This window comes from Mustela nigripes, chromosome 8, assembly GCF_022355385.1.
Source record: "Mustela nigripes isolate SB6536 chromosome 8, MUSNIG.SB6536, whole genome shotgun sequence".
Taxonomy (NCBI): domain Eukaryota; kingdom Metazoa; phylum Chordata; class Mammalia; order Carnivora; family Mustelidae; genus Mustela; species Mustela nigripes.
Genome location: NC_081564.1, coordinates 7,034,818 through 7,048,750, shown reverse-complemented (window position 1 = coordinate 7,048,750; position 13,933 = coordinate 7,034,818). Strand labels below are relative to the sequence as shown.

At 49.5% G+C, this 13,933-nt stretch overlaps 1 protein-coding gene across 1 annotated transcript in view; it reads left to right on the top strand.

Annotated features, from left to right (window-relative positions):
* Positions 1-13,933, top strand: part of CFAP251 (cilia and flagella associated protein 251) — a gene marked incomplete at its 5' end in the record, with an annotated part of 64,725 nt that overhangs the window by 23,251 nt on the left and 27,541 nt on the right. The window contains 7 exons of the mRNA XM_059409937.1: positions 872-1,066; positions 1,809-2,059; positions 2,401-2,552; positions 3,677-3,850; positions 5,038-5,222; positions 10,627-10,741; positions 11,390-11,553. Coding sequence (XP_059265920.1) covers positions 872-1,066; positions 1,809-2,059; positions 2,401-2,552; positions 3,677-3,850; positions 5,038-5,222; positions 10,627-10,741; positions 11,390-11,553 — 1,236 coding nt within the window. The remainder of the gene's footprint in view (positions 1-871; positions 1,067-1,808; positions 2,060-2,400; positions 2,553-3,676; positions 3,851-5,037; positions 5,223-10,626; positions 10,742-11,389; positions 11,554-13,933) is intronic.

Sequence of the window (13,933 nt, the reverse complement as noted above, 5' to 3'; positions counted from 1 at the left end):
GTTTTGCCATTTCTTTCCAGCAGAGGGCAGTGAACGATGTTCTCGCCAATTACTCTGCCCACCTGCCTCGCTTATTAATCAGAAACTGCATTTAATCACTTTGCATCTATAAGAGGAAATTCATTCCCCATCCTGCCCCCCCCACTGTGATTAGACTTATGCCAGAAGCTTTAAAAAAAAAAAAAAAAGAAAAAGCCCATTTGGGATAGATCTGAGGACTGGAAATAAAAGCCATTTTGTCACGCGACACTGCCTTTGGCTGTGACGACCGGACAGGGTTTTATATGGCTCTGACAGCAGTGCCCTCCCGTAACGCGGCTTGTGTGCTTTTGCCAAGCTGTGTGATTTCAGAGGGCTGGTGGACGGACTCTGGTGTCCTCTGTGGTCTCGTGGCAGAGAATGTCAGTCACCGCCCACTGCCACTGCCCTTGGCTGATGTAGGAGGGCGGGGCGAAGAGAGAGGAGCATGTGCTTTGCATTGGGTACACCTGGATCCCCGCACAGTCTAGCCATGGGGCCTGATGGGGCTGCCGTGTGGAAGTCGGTCCCCGGCGGTATTTGGGACATACTTCTGCTGAAAGATTACTGCTTGCTTCACTGAAATTCAAATTTCACTTGGCGTCCTGCATTTTTTATTTGCTAAATCTGGCAAACCACCCCCCCCACCCGGGGCCTTGAGCAAATTTCTCAACTTCTCAGAGGCTTCGTTTCCCAGATGTAAAGTGAAACAACAGTAAAATCAACCTTGTAGGACAATATTATAGTGAAATTTTTACAACACCTGGAGTGCAGAGCCGGACACAAAATTATCTGTTCAGTACCTGGTAGTTACTACTGTTCCTTCCCAGACAGATGTTTTTCTCCATTTCAGCTATATCGTCACAGGTGATATTAGAGGTAACATTAAGTTCTACGATCGGACCCTGTCCATTGTTAACTGGTACAGCAACTTCAAACTGAGCTCCATAAGGACCCTGTCGTTTTCCAAGACCCCAGCAGCTCCCCCCACCGAAAAATCAAACTATCCTCCAGACTGCACTCTAAAAGGTGACCTTTTTATTGTAAGGTAGGTTGTTAATGAATCTAGTCCGCTGAATGGCCAAGAAATGATTGCTGCCCTCTCTGTCGGTTGGCACGCGGTGGAATGGCCACCTTGCTCCCGGGACACGAGACAGAGCGGGATTTCCTCTTCGGTCCTTCTCGGGGGCCCGCAGGTGGATCTCCGCAGCTGATTAGAATCACCGTTCAGTCATTTTTTTAGAATGAAGCATTCTATGCGTATTAAGGATCTTTAGCGACTGGAAACTGGAAAGGGCTTTTATCCCTGAGCTGCAGTCTCTGTTGTGTTTGAAGGCCTTTGCAGGAGCTTGGTATCTTCTCCCGAAGCCGAGTTTGTCCTAGTGCTGCGGTTAAAGGCATTTGATAATTAATAGCCATAACATTTCAAGACTGAATTATCTGCGAGTCTGCTTAATTACCCTTGCAGCATTTGCAGGCACATCTGTATGTGTGCACCACACTCCATATTTGCATACACAAATGAATATTTGCATGTGCAGATTAGCTAATTGTACAACTGACTGTCCATCTGCATACTTAATGACTGCATTTACATGTAGAAATGTGGGCTTTTTCCCTTGCAAATGGAGGCTGTTGGGTATTGGTAGTATATTTTTGGAGACGCTGGGTTAATAATGTCACTAAATTGCAGACGACAGAGGCGTTTCGTGTGCAATTAGAAGCAGAATAGCCTCCGTGCCCCATGCGCCGCAAACACTGATACTGTCGGGTCCCTTCTTGGCAAACAGGAATCTTATCATTGGAACGTCGGATGCGACAGTGTACCACTTAACGGCAGATGGGACCAAACTTGAGAAGTTATTCGTGGAGCCCAAGGATGCCATTTGTGCCATCTCCTGCCACCCGTACCAGCCCCTCATCGCCATTGGCAGTTTCTGTGGGATGATCAAAGTGTGGGATTATGAGGAGAAAAAGTACCTTTTCAGCAGGGTCTTTGAGAAGGGGCTGGGCGTCCAGAGTCTAACCTACAATCCTGAAGGTATTTTCATTATATCAGCCTATCTTGGGCTCCAAGTCAAAAACAGACCCAGATGGCTGTGCCCTTGGCTGTGACAGCTTCCAGGAAGCTTACTTAGGCCACGCTCCCCCCAGCAGGCTAGATGAGACGCCTTGTCCTGGACCCTGCCGACTCTCGGTGCCTAGTTAGTGTCTGAACACTCACCCCAGAGCCTTATGCTTTTCCGTTTCTCTCCGGGGGTCCTGGTCTGTCACGTTCATTACTGTCTTCTCAGCTCCTAGAGCACAGCCTGGCCTGGAGTCGGTGTTTTTTGAAGGAATGAAGTCTCTTTTCCAGCATTGTTCTCTGGCTTGTGATTTCAGGAGCCCTTCTTGGAGCTGGCTTCACAGAGGGGACAGTTTACATTCTTGATGCAATGTCCTTAGAAAACCAAATCCCAGAGCCTTTCAAATATTCCAGAACCAGCGTGACTCATATCAGCTTCTCCCATGACTCCCAGTACATGGCGACTGCTGTAAGTGTTTCCACTGGGAACTGTCCAGGGAATCTAGCAACCTTGTTACCACCAAAAGGGAGAGAGGGCATGGGGGGGGGGGGCGGGCGAGGGGGGGGGGTGCTAATGGATTCGGGGTTCTTTTTGGGTCGTGAACATGCTCTAAAATTGTGGTGGTGAGATCTGTGAATACACTGAAAACCACAGAGTCATACACTTTAAAGGTGTGAACTGTGTGCGGTGTGAACTGTATCTCCACAAGGCCTCTATAGAGAGAGGAGGGACTGTCGCTCGAAAGGAGCCTAGGCCTCAGGACGCGCAGGCGGGGATTCTGCCATCCTGACAGCTCATGTCGGTGTGTTGGTTTCCGGACCCCTTCCTCGGCGTCCCCTTCTTTCATCTTTCTCTTTGATTTTTGACAAGATGACATTCTCATGTATCTCAAAGCACCATCTTCCCCCGGTGTTTTGGATTCCGTTCCTTCCCTCTATGAATAGGGCTCTTAAGCTCAGTAAAGATTTTCTGAGACCTTTAGCCTCTCTCTTCCTGCCAGCTCTCCTGGTCTGCCATGCGCTCGTCCTGCCTTGATGTTGGGTGAGGGGGAAGAGCCACCGCTGCTTGCCACGTCACTGCTGCGCCCCCACCCCTGCCTGTGTGCCCGGCCTCTACCCTGGTCTTTGTGCTCCAAACCTTCATAGGCCGGCCGCCGAGCCTCCGGGCCCCTGCAGCTCCCAAGTTAGGTGTCCCTTTCCCTTTAGGCTGGTCTTGCGCACACTCCCAACTCACTCTCAGCCGTGGAAATCATACCTTTTTCATTTTGCATGGCTGGATACAGAGAAGGGAGGAGCAAAGCAAAAAGAGTCAGGGTTTCAGTTTTCCACACAGAATGAGGTGGGGACCGGAAAGAAGGCCCCAGTGTCAGGCGGATGCTTTCTAACCCCCCCCTTACCTTTGTGGCTTATCTACTTTTAACCTGAGTTTTCCCATCTATAAAATGGGTGTGATTTTATTACTTGCTCAGACAGACTAAAATCTCCTTTTGGATAAAATGCCCTAAAGGCAGCATTAATATGGAAAACATGGTGATGATTTTTAAGTTACAAAACTGAAAAAGGAATAACTTCTGCTCTTTGGCTCCAATTCAGGACGTGTATTTTACTGTGGCCGTTTACATGGTGGTAGTCAGAAACGGACACCGGGTCTGGGAATACCTGGCAAGGCTTCGTTCTCATCGCAAAAGCATCCGCAGTCTTCTGTTTGGGGTTCATCTGGACAGCAACGAGCCGAGGCTGCTCAGCCTCGGGAGGGACAGGCTCTTGGTGAGCTGTTCAATGTCCGTTTACCTCACTCCTGTGAGATTGGGTCCCTGGCATCTGGCCTAGAACCGGGCCCCCAGTCTGGGTCCTTGTTGGAGAAAATGAATGTACAGTGAGGTAGCATAAAGCTCTCTGAGTCGACACTTGTTCTCAAGGATGCGCGAAAGCAGTACTCCTTACAGTAGAAACTACGCTTGGCATTTTGATTTTGGTTCTTGTCCCGGGCTCGTGATCTGTGGTCCCTTCCTCTGGTGTGATGGTGAGCAGCGGCCACAGCTCCCCGTCGGCCGTGCGACCATGAGGGTGAACAGCCAGCACACCGGCCACCAGCTGCACCCACACAGCCAAGCCGTTCTGTCAAGCTTGGGACAGAGTTCAATCAATTACATGGGGTAGTCAACACTTTATTATAAAACAGGCTTTGTGGTAGGTGATTTTGCTCAACTGTAGGCTCACTTCGGTGTTCTGAGCACAATTAGGGTGGGCCAGGTCAGGCTGTGGGGGTCGGTAGGGGAGGCATATTAAGTGCATTTTTGTCTATGACCGTTTTAACTTAAAACAGTTTATTGGAACGTAACCCCACCCCGAGTCAAGGAAGATCTGTATCTGTGCATCTAAACTTTGTTCCTCGCTCCTTCCCTTTCTTCCATTCCCATCTCTCCTTTACTGGCCGTCCAGTCATCCATTCGTTATGGTCTGGCCACCAAAACCTGCCAGTGGATGAAATTCGGCAAGCTACCAATTTATGACTGTCAAGTATAGAGATTAGGTATGAATGTATTCCTACCCTTGAAGAGTTCCCGAGATAATGGTAAGGGAGACGGTAGGACACAACTGTGAGAGTTCGGATTTTGGGGTCCGTTGGACCTAAATTTGAATTCTCATCCTGCTACTTCTTAGCTATGTGACCTTGAGCAACCCACCGAACCTCTCTGAACCTCTGCTTTCTAACCCGTAAAATGGGCACAACAGTATGACTTGGCAGGGGAGTCCGGAGGGGTAAGTAGCATCGTGTTTTTAGAGCAGCTCATTGTGTTTGCTCATAAGGAATGCTCATCAGGGCAGCCTGTTAGGAGTGAGGGTCTAGGCAAGTCTTCTCTTAGGGGGACCAGTACTGTCCCCCAGAACAGGACTGTTGACTGCCTTCTTTGGCTCAAGCCTCATGTGTGTCTATCTGGCCTCCTCTGCAGATTGAATATAATCTTCTTAAGAGCTGCAGAGACAACCTGGAGATCTTGGACATTCACCGCACCGACCAGGGCAACTATCCCACCTGTATGGTCTGGTACCCACCGCTCACCAAGGAGCTCTTCCTGCTCATTTGCAACAGCGGCTACAAAGTGAAACTTTTTAATTCTACCACCAAAATGTGCCGGTAAGCGCTAACAGCTTCCCGCTGGCGTGACGCCTCCCTCAGTTTCTCCATCCCCATCTTCTCTAAGTCCCGGCTTACAGACCCATGAGCAGCTTGGCTGCCTTTACTATCTCTCACTACCCAGGGGAAGAAACTGAGGTGCAGAAGAGTTGAGTAAGTCTCACCCAGGGTCCCGTGGCTGGGGAGTCGCCAGAAGCAGGATATGAATCCAGAGCCCTTGCCTCTGAGCCCAGCCCCGCACGGAGATGAGGGAGCCAGAGCTCCGGGCCCGAGACCCAGGGAAGGACCCCGCAAAGTCGCTGATGCCTTATAAACTCTCCTATCTTCTCCTCCTGCGTTAAAAACATCTTTTCACTTGAATAGTATCAATTGTGCGATTTAAAAAAAAAGATTTTATTTTTTTTTTTTTGAAGTGATTTCTATACCCACTGTGGGGCTCAAACTGACCCTGAGATCAGGAATCACAGGCGCTCCTCACTGAGCCACCAGGGGCCCGTCGTTGTGCGATTTGCCTTACTCTTGCTTCCTAGAGGCGTTTTTAAGTTTACCTGATGGCATTCGTGTGCTCACTCAGTGTTTACCCAGCCCCTACCTGAGCCAGGTTCTGTCCGAGGTGCTGAAGGTAGGGATGCCGACAGCCGTGCTCCTGCTGCCCCGGCATTGGCATCTTGGTAGGGGAGTGGAGTTTGTAGGAGAGCCTGGGCTGGAGGTCCACATTTGAGGTCGGGAGCACATGGTGCTTTAGAGCCATGAGACGAGAGAAGATTCTAGAGGGGACGAGCATATAGAGGAGGGGCCAAAGGACTGACCCCAGGGCATCCAAAGCTGCTCATCTCAGAGCAGCAGCTCCTCCATCTTGAAGTAGGTCAACATCTGTGGTTGGCCCATGTGCTGCTAGGCCCGGGGCTCCCTAGGTTTGCTCCTCGTGACAGATACAGATCATGGTGCATCACCTCTGCACCAGGCTCCACATTCATCTTCAACAACTCTCCTGCTTCTCAAGTAATATCCCACTGAGGTTCAGAGCAGTGACAGAGCTTGTGCTTAGGATGGGGTGGGACTCAACCCATGAGCCTAATTCTGACCCCGTCCTCTACTTGGCACTACTGGGCCCAGGTGCAGCCCTGGCCGTGGGCTCCTACCTAGTCAGCCCTAGAGAGGGCGTCCCTTTCCGCCTGTGGTTTGGCTGCCTCATGGGTATGGCCGGAAAGAACAGAGGTCCAGAGGCTAGAGCAACAGGTGAGAACCCATTAGGGACCTCACCTGAGAGAAGGAAGTGCGACGCCAACAGCAGTTGGCCCCGTGCCAGAGGAGGATCAGGGTTCTGGTCCTCAAAGGTCAGCATCACCCAAGATTATCAACATCATCTTCTTCTTTTTTAAACATTTGTTTCCAGAAGGATACAAGGAAAAATAATTGAGAAATGCCATGTCATGTGGCAGGCACAGGAGAGAAATTCAGCACCATTTTAAAAAAAATATATCAAAACACTGGGAAGGAGACATTTGAAAGAAGTAGGTAGAAAGGATTTTAGGAAGATCTCAGAATCTTCGTACATCATCTTTAACGGACACAAACTTTTTGGAAATGGAATATCCCATGGATATGCAAGTCCTGAGTAAATCTGAGTTCACTCTGCAGGTAGATTGGGGATGCTAACAGTTACTAAGCAGGGACTCCAAGCCACACAGTTTGGAATTTCTGCCACTGACAATGAATTGGAAATTAGCATAATGGATATTTTCATTTTTGTTTTATTTTTTTAAAAGATTTTATTTATTTATTTGAGAGAGACAAAGAGAGCAACAGAGCGCAGAGCAGAGAGAGAAGGGGAAGCAGGCTCCCCGCTGAGCAGGAAGCCCGACACAGGGCTCGATCCCAGGACCCTGGGACCACGACCTGAGCCGAAGGCAGAGACTTAACCCACTAAGCCACCCAGTCGTCCCCATAAAGCATCTTTTAAGTGGTAGGAATAACAAGGCCTCATAACCACAGCTTAATTGGGAAGGAATTGTCTCTTCATGACAAATAAAAAGCGATTTTAAAATGCACTTAAAATATTGAGAACTTGAAAGGCAGTGAGCAGAAAAAAGCCAATAAACCTATGAGCAGATGTTCACTTGAGTATCAAAGATGCAGATGAAAACAAAACACCATTTTTTCACAAATCAGATTAGTGAAATAAAAATGACTGACAGGACACAGTGTTGGCAAAGGTATAAGCGGGTGGACAGTCCCACTGCCTGTTGGGGGGGACATGGAAACGCTCTTTGGGAGAGAGCTTTATTTCCCTTTGCTAAATCGCATCCTGTCTTCTGATGTCTAGGAATGTAGCCCACAGAAGCCCTCACACAGTATGCCGAGACATAAGTAAAAGGATGTCTTGCTCGAAAATACTTTCAAAAATGGAAACAATCCAGATGTCCATTAATAGGGGATTAGTTAAATGATGACTCGTCACTGTGCTGAAACATGATGCTGCTTTGAGAAAAGAAAAAAAAAAAAGTATGCTGTCTGTGTAGTGACATGGAAATAGCTCCCAAGACACAATGTATTTTCCTATAGTTAGATTTCTATAATGTATTTACTTTTCACATAAAACTGTATATGTTAGAATATATAAAGGAAATTCTTGAGTCCCCGGGAACTCCAGGGTGTGGCAGTGTGGGGGTCTGGGTAGATTATCAGGCTTTTGCATGTCTAAATGTCTGAAATGGTTTGCAAGGAGTATGTGACATATTTCAGTCAGAAGCAAAAGATATTAACTTTGCAAAATTGTCAGATAACGTTTAACAAATACGAGGTGACAGTTCCAGGGTCCTCCTATGTGCCAGAAATTGTTGTGAGTGCTTTATGTATATTAACCGACTTGCTGTTCACACAGTCTCGGGGTAGGCGTGTCATTGTCCCTATGTGCTGGCAAGGAACCCGAGGCACCAAGGCTGATTTTTAGTTTGATGTTTTCCCCCCTTTTTCTTATTTATGATTTAAATTAAGATGTAATTTACCTATCATAAAATTTACCCCTTTTCAGGGACTTTTATCATATTCACCAAGTTGTGTAACCATCACCACTATCTAATTTAAGAGCATTTCCACCACCCCAAAATAAGCCCATACCCATTGTTAAAATTTTTTAAAGGTTTTACTTATTTAGCCTCATACCCATGAGCAGTCATTCCCCATCCCTCCCTTCCCCCACTCCTGCCCCACCCCGGCAGCCGCCAAGCTATGTTCTGTCTCTGTGGATTTGTCTATTCTGGATAGTTCACATAAGTGGAACCATGTAGCATGTGACTTTTTGTGTCCGGCTTCGTTCAAGATGCTTCAGAGCTCGTCCGTGCTACCGTTGTGTGTCAGTGTTTCCTTCCTTTTCTACGGCTGGTTCATATTTCATGGTATAAACCTACCCTATTTATCCATTCACCTGTTGTCGGACATTTGGGTCGTCTCTGTTCTGGGCTACTGTGAACATGCTTGTGTAGGTTTCCAGGCAGAGCCCTGTTTCATTTCTCTTGGGCAAAGACCTAGGAGCAGAATGTCCAGGTCACCTGGTAACTCTGTTTAACCATTTGAGGATCCGCCAGACTGTTTCCCAAAGCAATGCCACCAGGTATCATTCCCACCAGCAGTTTGTGGTGGTCTCTGCAGCCTTGCCCCTACTCTTCGAGGGTCCAAGCTGGGATTCAAACCAGAGTCTGCCCCTAGCCGTGCTCTCCCTACCTCTGTCTACTCGGTGATGCTTGGGGGAAGCCCTCGGACATCCCTACCCAGGGTGACCGGCAGCTAGCTGGTGCGTGGTCCCTCAGGCGGCCATTTAGCGTGTCTGACACCTTACCTAAGTCTCCATGTGTATGAACTTGACCGCGGATCACCAACCTGACGGCCCCCTGCCCGTGGCACTCTCACAGCTGGCCCCGGCCCCTTGCCCAGCTCACTGCCCTCCTCCTCCCGCTCCTGCCCCTTTATGTTTTCTTCACAGCCCACTTCCCGCGGCCTTGTGCCACCTGTTTGCTGCCTGTTGTCTGCCTCTTCCATATTCTCTACCTTCCCAACTTACCACTGCAGACCCAGCTCGCACGTCTCCCTCCTCAGAGCAGTCTCGGGGCCCTGCACTCGCGCGTTCCTACACCTCTCCCCTCACGGTGCTTCCAAGTGTTTGTCATCTCTTGTCAGGCTGTGAGCTCAGTGGCCGTGACTAAACCTCACTCACGGGTGTGTCCCGAGCCCCTCACATAGAGCCTGGCACAGCCTGGCCTTAAAAAAGACTGCTTAATGGATTTGCGCTTCATTTAGTCAGTGCACACGCCTGGGGTGTGTACTGTCCCCGCCAGACACGGGCTGGGCATGGGGGGCCCCAGGGAGAAAACCTATCTAAACAACGAGGGGCTTATCATATAAAAAGTTTGCAATAGCCACGGACCTCACATGGGAGAAGATCCAGCTCTCATAGGTTATAAAGTGAATCTCGTGGGCCCTGATAAAAAGCAAAAAGGATTCATAATTAAGAGTTAAATAAAGCATGAGGCTCCTGGGTGGCTCAGTGGGTTAAAGCCTCTGCCTTCGGCTCAGACCATGCTCTCAGGGTCCTGGAATCGAGCCCCACATCGGGCCCTCTGCTCGGTGGGGAGCCTGCTTCCCACTCCTGGTCTGCTTCTCTGCCTACTTGTGATCTCTCTCTGTCAAATAAATAAAATCTTAAAAAAAAAAAAAAGAAGTTTAAGAATTAAACACAGCAGGATGCCTCCGAGACCTCAGAAGGTGTCTTTGGGAGCCAGGGGTCCTGAAGCTCCTGTCTGGGCTGCAGGTGATGTCCCGGAGCCTCGCCTGGGATCAGATTCCTAGCAGAGTCTGAGCTAAAGAAGCCTGACCATTGCCGGGGTATGATTCATTACAGTTATTTTCACAGACGGTGTTTTGGAAGTCTATGTGTTGCCCCTGGAGTCAGGTGCATGTATGTCAGGGGTCTGGAGCCGTGGGCGGCCCCTCATTCTGATCTCTCGGGCTGCCCCTGGGAGAGGGGTGTCTCCCTACACCCCGCCAACGCGTGCCACTTCCTCAACGCGTTTTCCCTGTCCCTTGTTCCTATACACGTTTTCGAGGCATAATGTTCCCTTCACTCAGCTGTCAAGGAGGCAAGTCAGAGCCTCCACCACGGAAAGCATTCTTCACAATCAGACTTTCCCTGGAGCATTTACTGTTTGGAGCTGTTGCCCCTCATTTATGGCGGCTGTTAGCAGCGGCTGAGAGAGAGGTTCTTTGCTGAGTGACAGGACAGGAAATTGGGAATGCAAAACGTGTGCGGTCTCATGAAAGGTAGCTAGTCAGGGAGCTTACGTTCAGATTTGTGGAATTAAAAAAAAAAAAAGTGTTTCTTTTTTTTTTTTTTTTTTTTCTCATGCAGAAAGACGCTTCTCGGGCCGGTTTTTGGTTCTCCCATTGAGCAGATACAAATCCTCCCGGTGAAAAGCACCTTGGAACTGCAGAAACGCTACATGGTGTTTATTAACAGGGACAAGGTATCAGCCCTTGGCTCTCTGCCTCCGGGAGACGTCTCTGTGTGGTTTGGGTAGCAGTCCGCCCCGACGAGGATCACACTCCAGGATGCCAGAGGTCATAGCCTAGCTATGACCTATTTCCTCCTGGTTCACAGTGATCCTGAAAATTGCCATTAAACGAGTGAAAATTGGGTCTTAGGAAGCATTTCTGAGCAGAGTTACTGCATTTTCTATACTCCCATGAAGACACGGGGTCACCAAAGGATTTTTTTTTCTTTCCGATTTATTGACATGGAAAAATCTCATAAAGACGTGCAAACTAGCTACACTTGGTTCTACGTTTAATAAATAATCTGTTGAAAAGCATAAAATCATAGGATTCTAGAACTCTCCTGGAAAACTTTGGACATCTGACCAGGAAGACCAGTAAAAGTTTCCTTCCTGTGTTGCTACCGCAACCTGGCATCTCTCCTGAGGGACGACCCCACAGGGGTGTGTGTGTGTGTGTGAACCCCCAACCCTATGAAACAGGCTGGCACACACTGAGGTGGCTCCAGAAGCATAGGCCCTTCCAGTAAACCGCACTAGGGGTGATGCGCGGACGTGCCAGACCCGAGCTTGGGGCCCAGTCATCTGAATCTGAATTTCCAATGACCTGTTCCTCTCTAGGTTGGTCTTCAGATCTTACCAGTTGATGGCAATCCACACAAGACAGCTGCCATCATATGCCATCCCAGTGGGGTGGCGGGAATGGCCCTTTCCTATGACGGCTGCTGGGCCTTCACGGCGGGAGGACAGGACCGATCGGTGGTGCAGTGGGAAATCAACTTAAGGTAAGTGACCAGGCGAGAAGCTCGACCCCACAAGGAAGGTGTCAGCGGTAGACCCCCTGTTTTTTTTTTTTTTTTTTTTTTTAAGATTTTATTTATTTATTTGACAGAGAGAAATCACAAGTAGATGGAGAGGCAGGCAGAGAGAGACAGAGGGAAGCAGGCTCCCTGCAGAGCAGAGAGCCCCATGCGGGGCTCGATCCCAGGACCCTGAGATCATGACCTGAGCCGAAGGCAGCGGCTTAACCCACTGAGCCACCCAGGCGCCCCGACCCCCTGTTTTTAACCAGCCACAGCAGACAGGTGTCAGGCCCCTACTTTGGGCCCGGCCTTTGGGTTGTACCGCCACGACGTCTGCCTATATGTGTGCGCAGACAGAAGGTTACTGTTCTGCTTCAGGGACCGATGGGGGTTGCAGTGAAGGCGGCGTGGCTCCGCCTTGTTCCTGCGCGGGCCGCACTGTCATCTGCAGATTCACGCCAGCTAGAAAGATCCTGCCCAAATCTCCAAAGCCTGTGTGACAGCAATAGTATTCTTAGTAACATGTGTTTCCAGTCTGCTCTTCTGACCCACCTGGCCTGAGCTGAGACTGCCTTGGGTGAAGCCGGAGAGGTGCAGGCTTGAACACCACTGAGTACTCGGACTTTGAGGTCAAAGAGACATGGGTTCGGGTGTGGAGCCTCCCTTCTGCCGGCTGTGACACCTAGGACCTGTTCTGCAACATCTCTGCTTGTTAGAGTCCTTGCCTGTGAAATGCAGGAGGGGTGGGGGGGAGGCGGCTAGTAATACGGACTTTTATAGGATTCTTGTAAGGATTGAATAACGCAGAGCTAGGGGCTCAGTACATTAACTGGTTTCTCTCTCCTATTTATGAAGGGCTTATTGAAGAGCCTTACTGAAAAAGGGGGCGAGGGCTACAGGAGTCCTCTCGTCTACCCAGATTTACTGAGCTGCCACAGGGCAGAGCCGGTTCCCACCCCTGAGCACCTTTTCCCAGCCCCTGCCTCTCAGAAAGCCTCCTGCCTCACGGCGTCACACTCAAAAGCTGGGTGCCGACAGCTCGGAGGCCCCTTCCCTCCCAGAGAATCCTTCCTTCCTTCGATTCCTGTGCCAAGTGCACATCTCGCTTTTATGGCAGACATCGAAGCTGCTTAAACAGGGGCAGGAAGGGGCGCCTGGGTGGCTCAGTGGGTTGAAGCCTCTGCCTTCGGCTCAGGTCATGATCTCAGGGTCCTGGGATCGAGCCCCGCATCGGGCTCTCTGCTCAACAGGGAGCCTGCTTCCCCCTCTCTCTCTGCCTGCCTCTCTGCCTACTTGTGATCTCTCTCTCTCTCTCTCTGTCAAATAAATAAATAAAATATTAAAAAAAAAAAAAAAAACCGGGGCAGGAAGAGCCAGGTAGATCTGTTGTAGGTCCACACTGGTTTCAGACTGCATTAGGAGCTCTGACCTTCACCTCTGCCTTCAGCTAAGACAGCAGATCTTGGGAACGTGGGAATTTAGAAGCTAGAGGTGAGCTCGCGCATTGAAAAAGCACTTCCCGCTGGTGTGCCCAGAAGGAGCTGCTTGATTCCTAGGCAGCTAGAGTGTCACCTGGGACAGTGGGAGTGAGCGACACCCTGGGGACAGAACAAAATCTCCTCCTTCTCATTTTGTCTTCTCCATAATCATGGTAGAGATTAAAGGGAAAAAAAAAAAAAAAAGGCACCGGCTTTCCAATGGCTTTCCTGGGCCTGGCCAGAGTCCAGGCTTCTGAGAATTTCAATTTAATCTGTTGTGGGGACAAAGGATCGTTATAAACTAATTAGCACTTCATTGCTGCTTCTGGTGTCTTAATATGTTCAGTGCTTCGCTAATGGGAAGAAATGTAACAATGCTAAACAAGTCAACAAACACAATTCCCTGCTGGCCTACCGACGGGGGGAGAGTCATAGGGCGAAACTAAGACCCTGTGTCCTCTCACATTCCCACGGTTTTCATCCGTGTGCTCCTGGGCCAGAGACCATCCCTCAGCACATGGCCCTTCTCCGGGGCGCACCCCTCCCTCCCTGGCATCTTCTCCTAAGGTTCAGTCTACACATACTCGACCTTTGCCCTGTCTTTGCTGGCATACCCCCCCCTTCCCTTGCCTGGCACCTGTTTTAAAACCCCCTTTACTTTTGATGCTCAACCTCACACCCACCGCTAGTCCCGCTACTGTGCTCAGACAGGAGCAGAAAGACCCCATTTAAATTAATTTTTAATTTTTTATAAACATATATTTTTATCCACAGGGGTACAGGTCTGTGAATCACCAGGTTGACACACTTCACAGCACTCACCAAAGCACATACCCTCCCCAATGTCCATAACCCCACCCCCTTCTCCCAAACCCCCTCCCCCC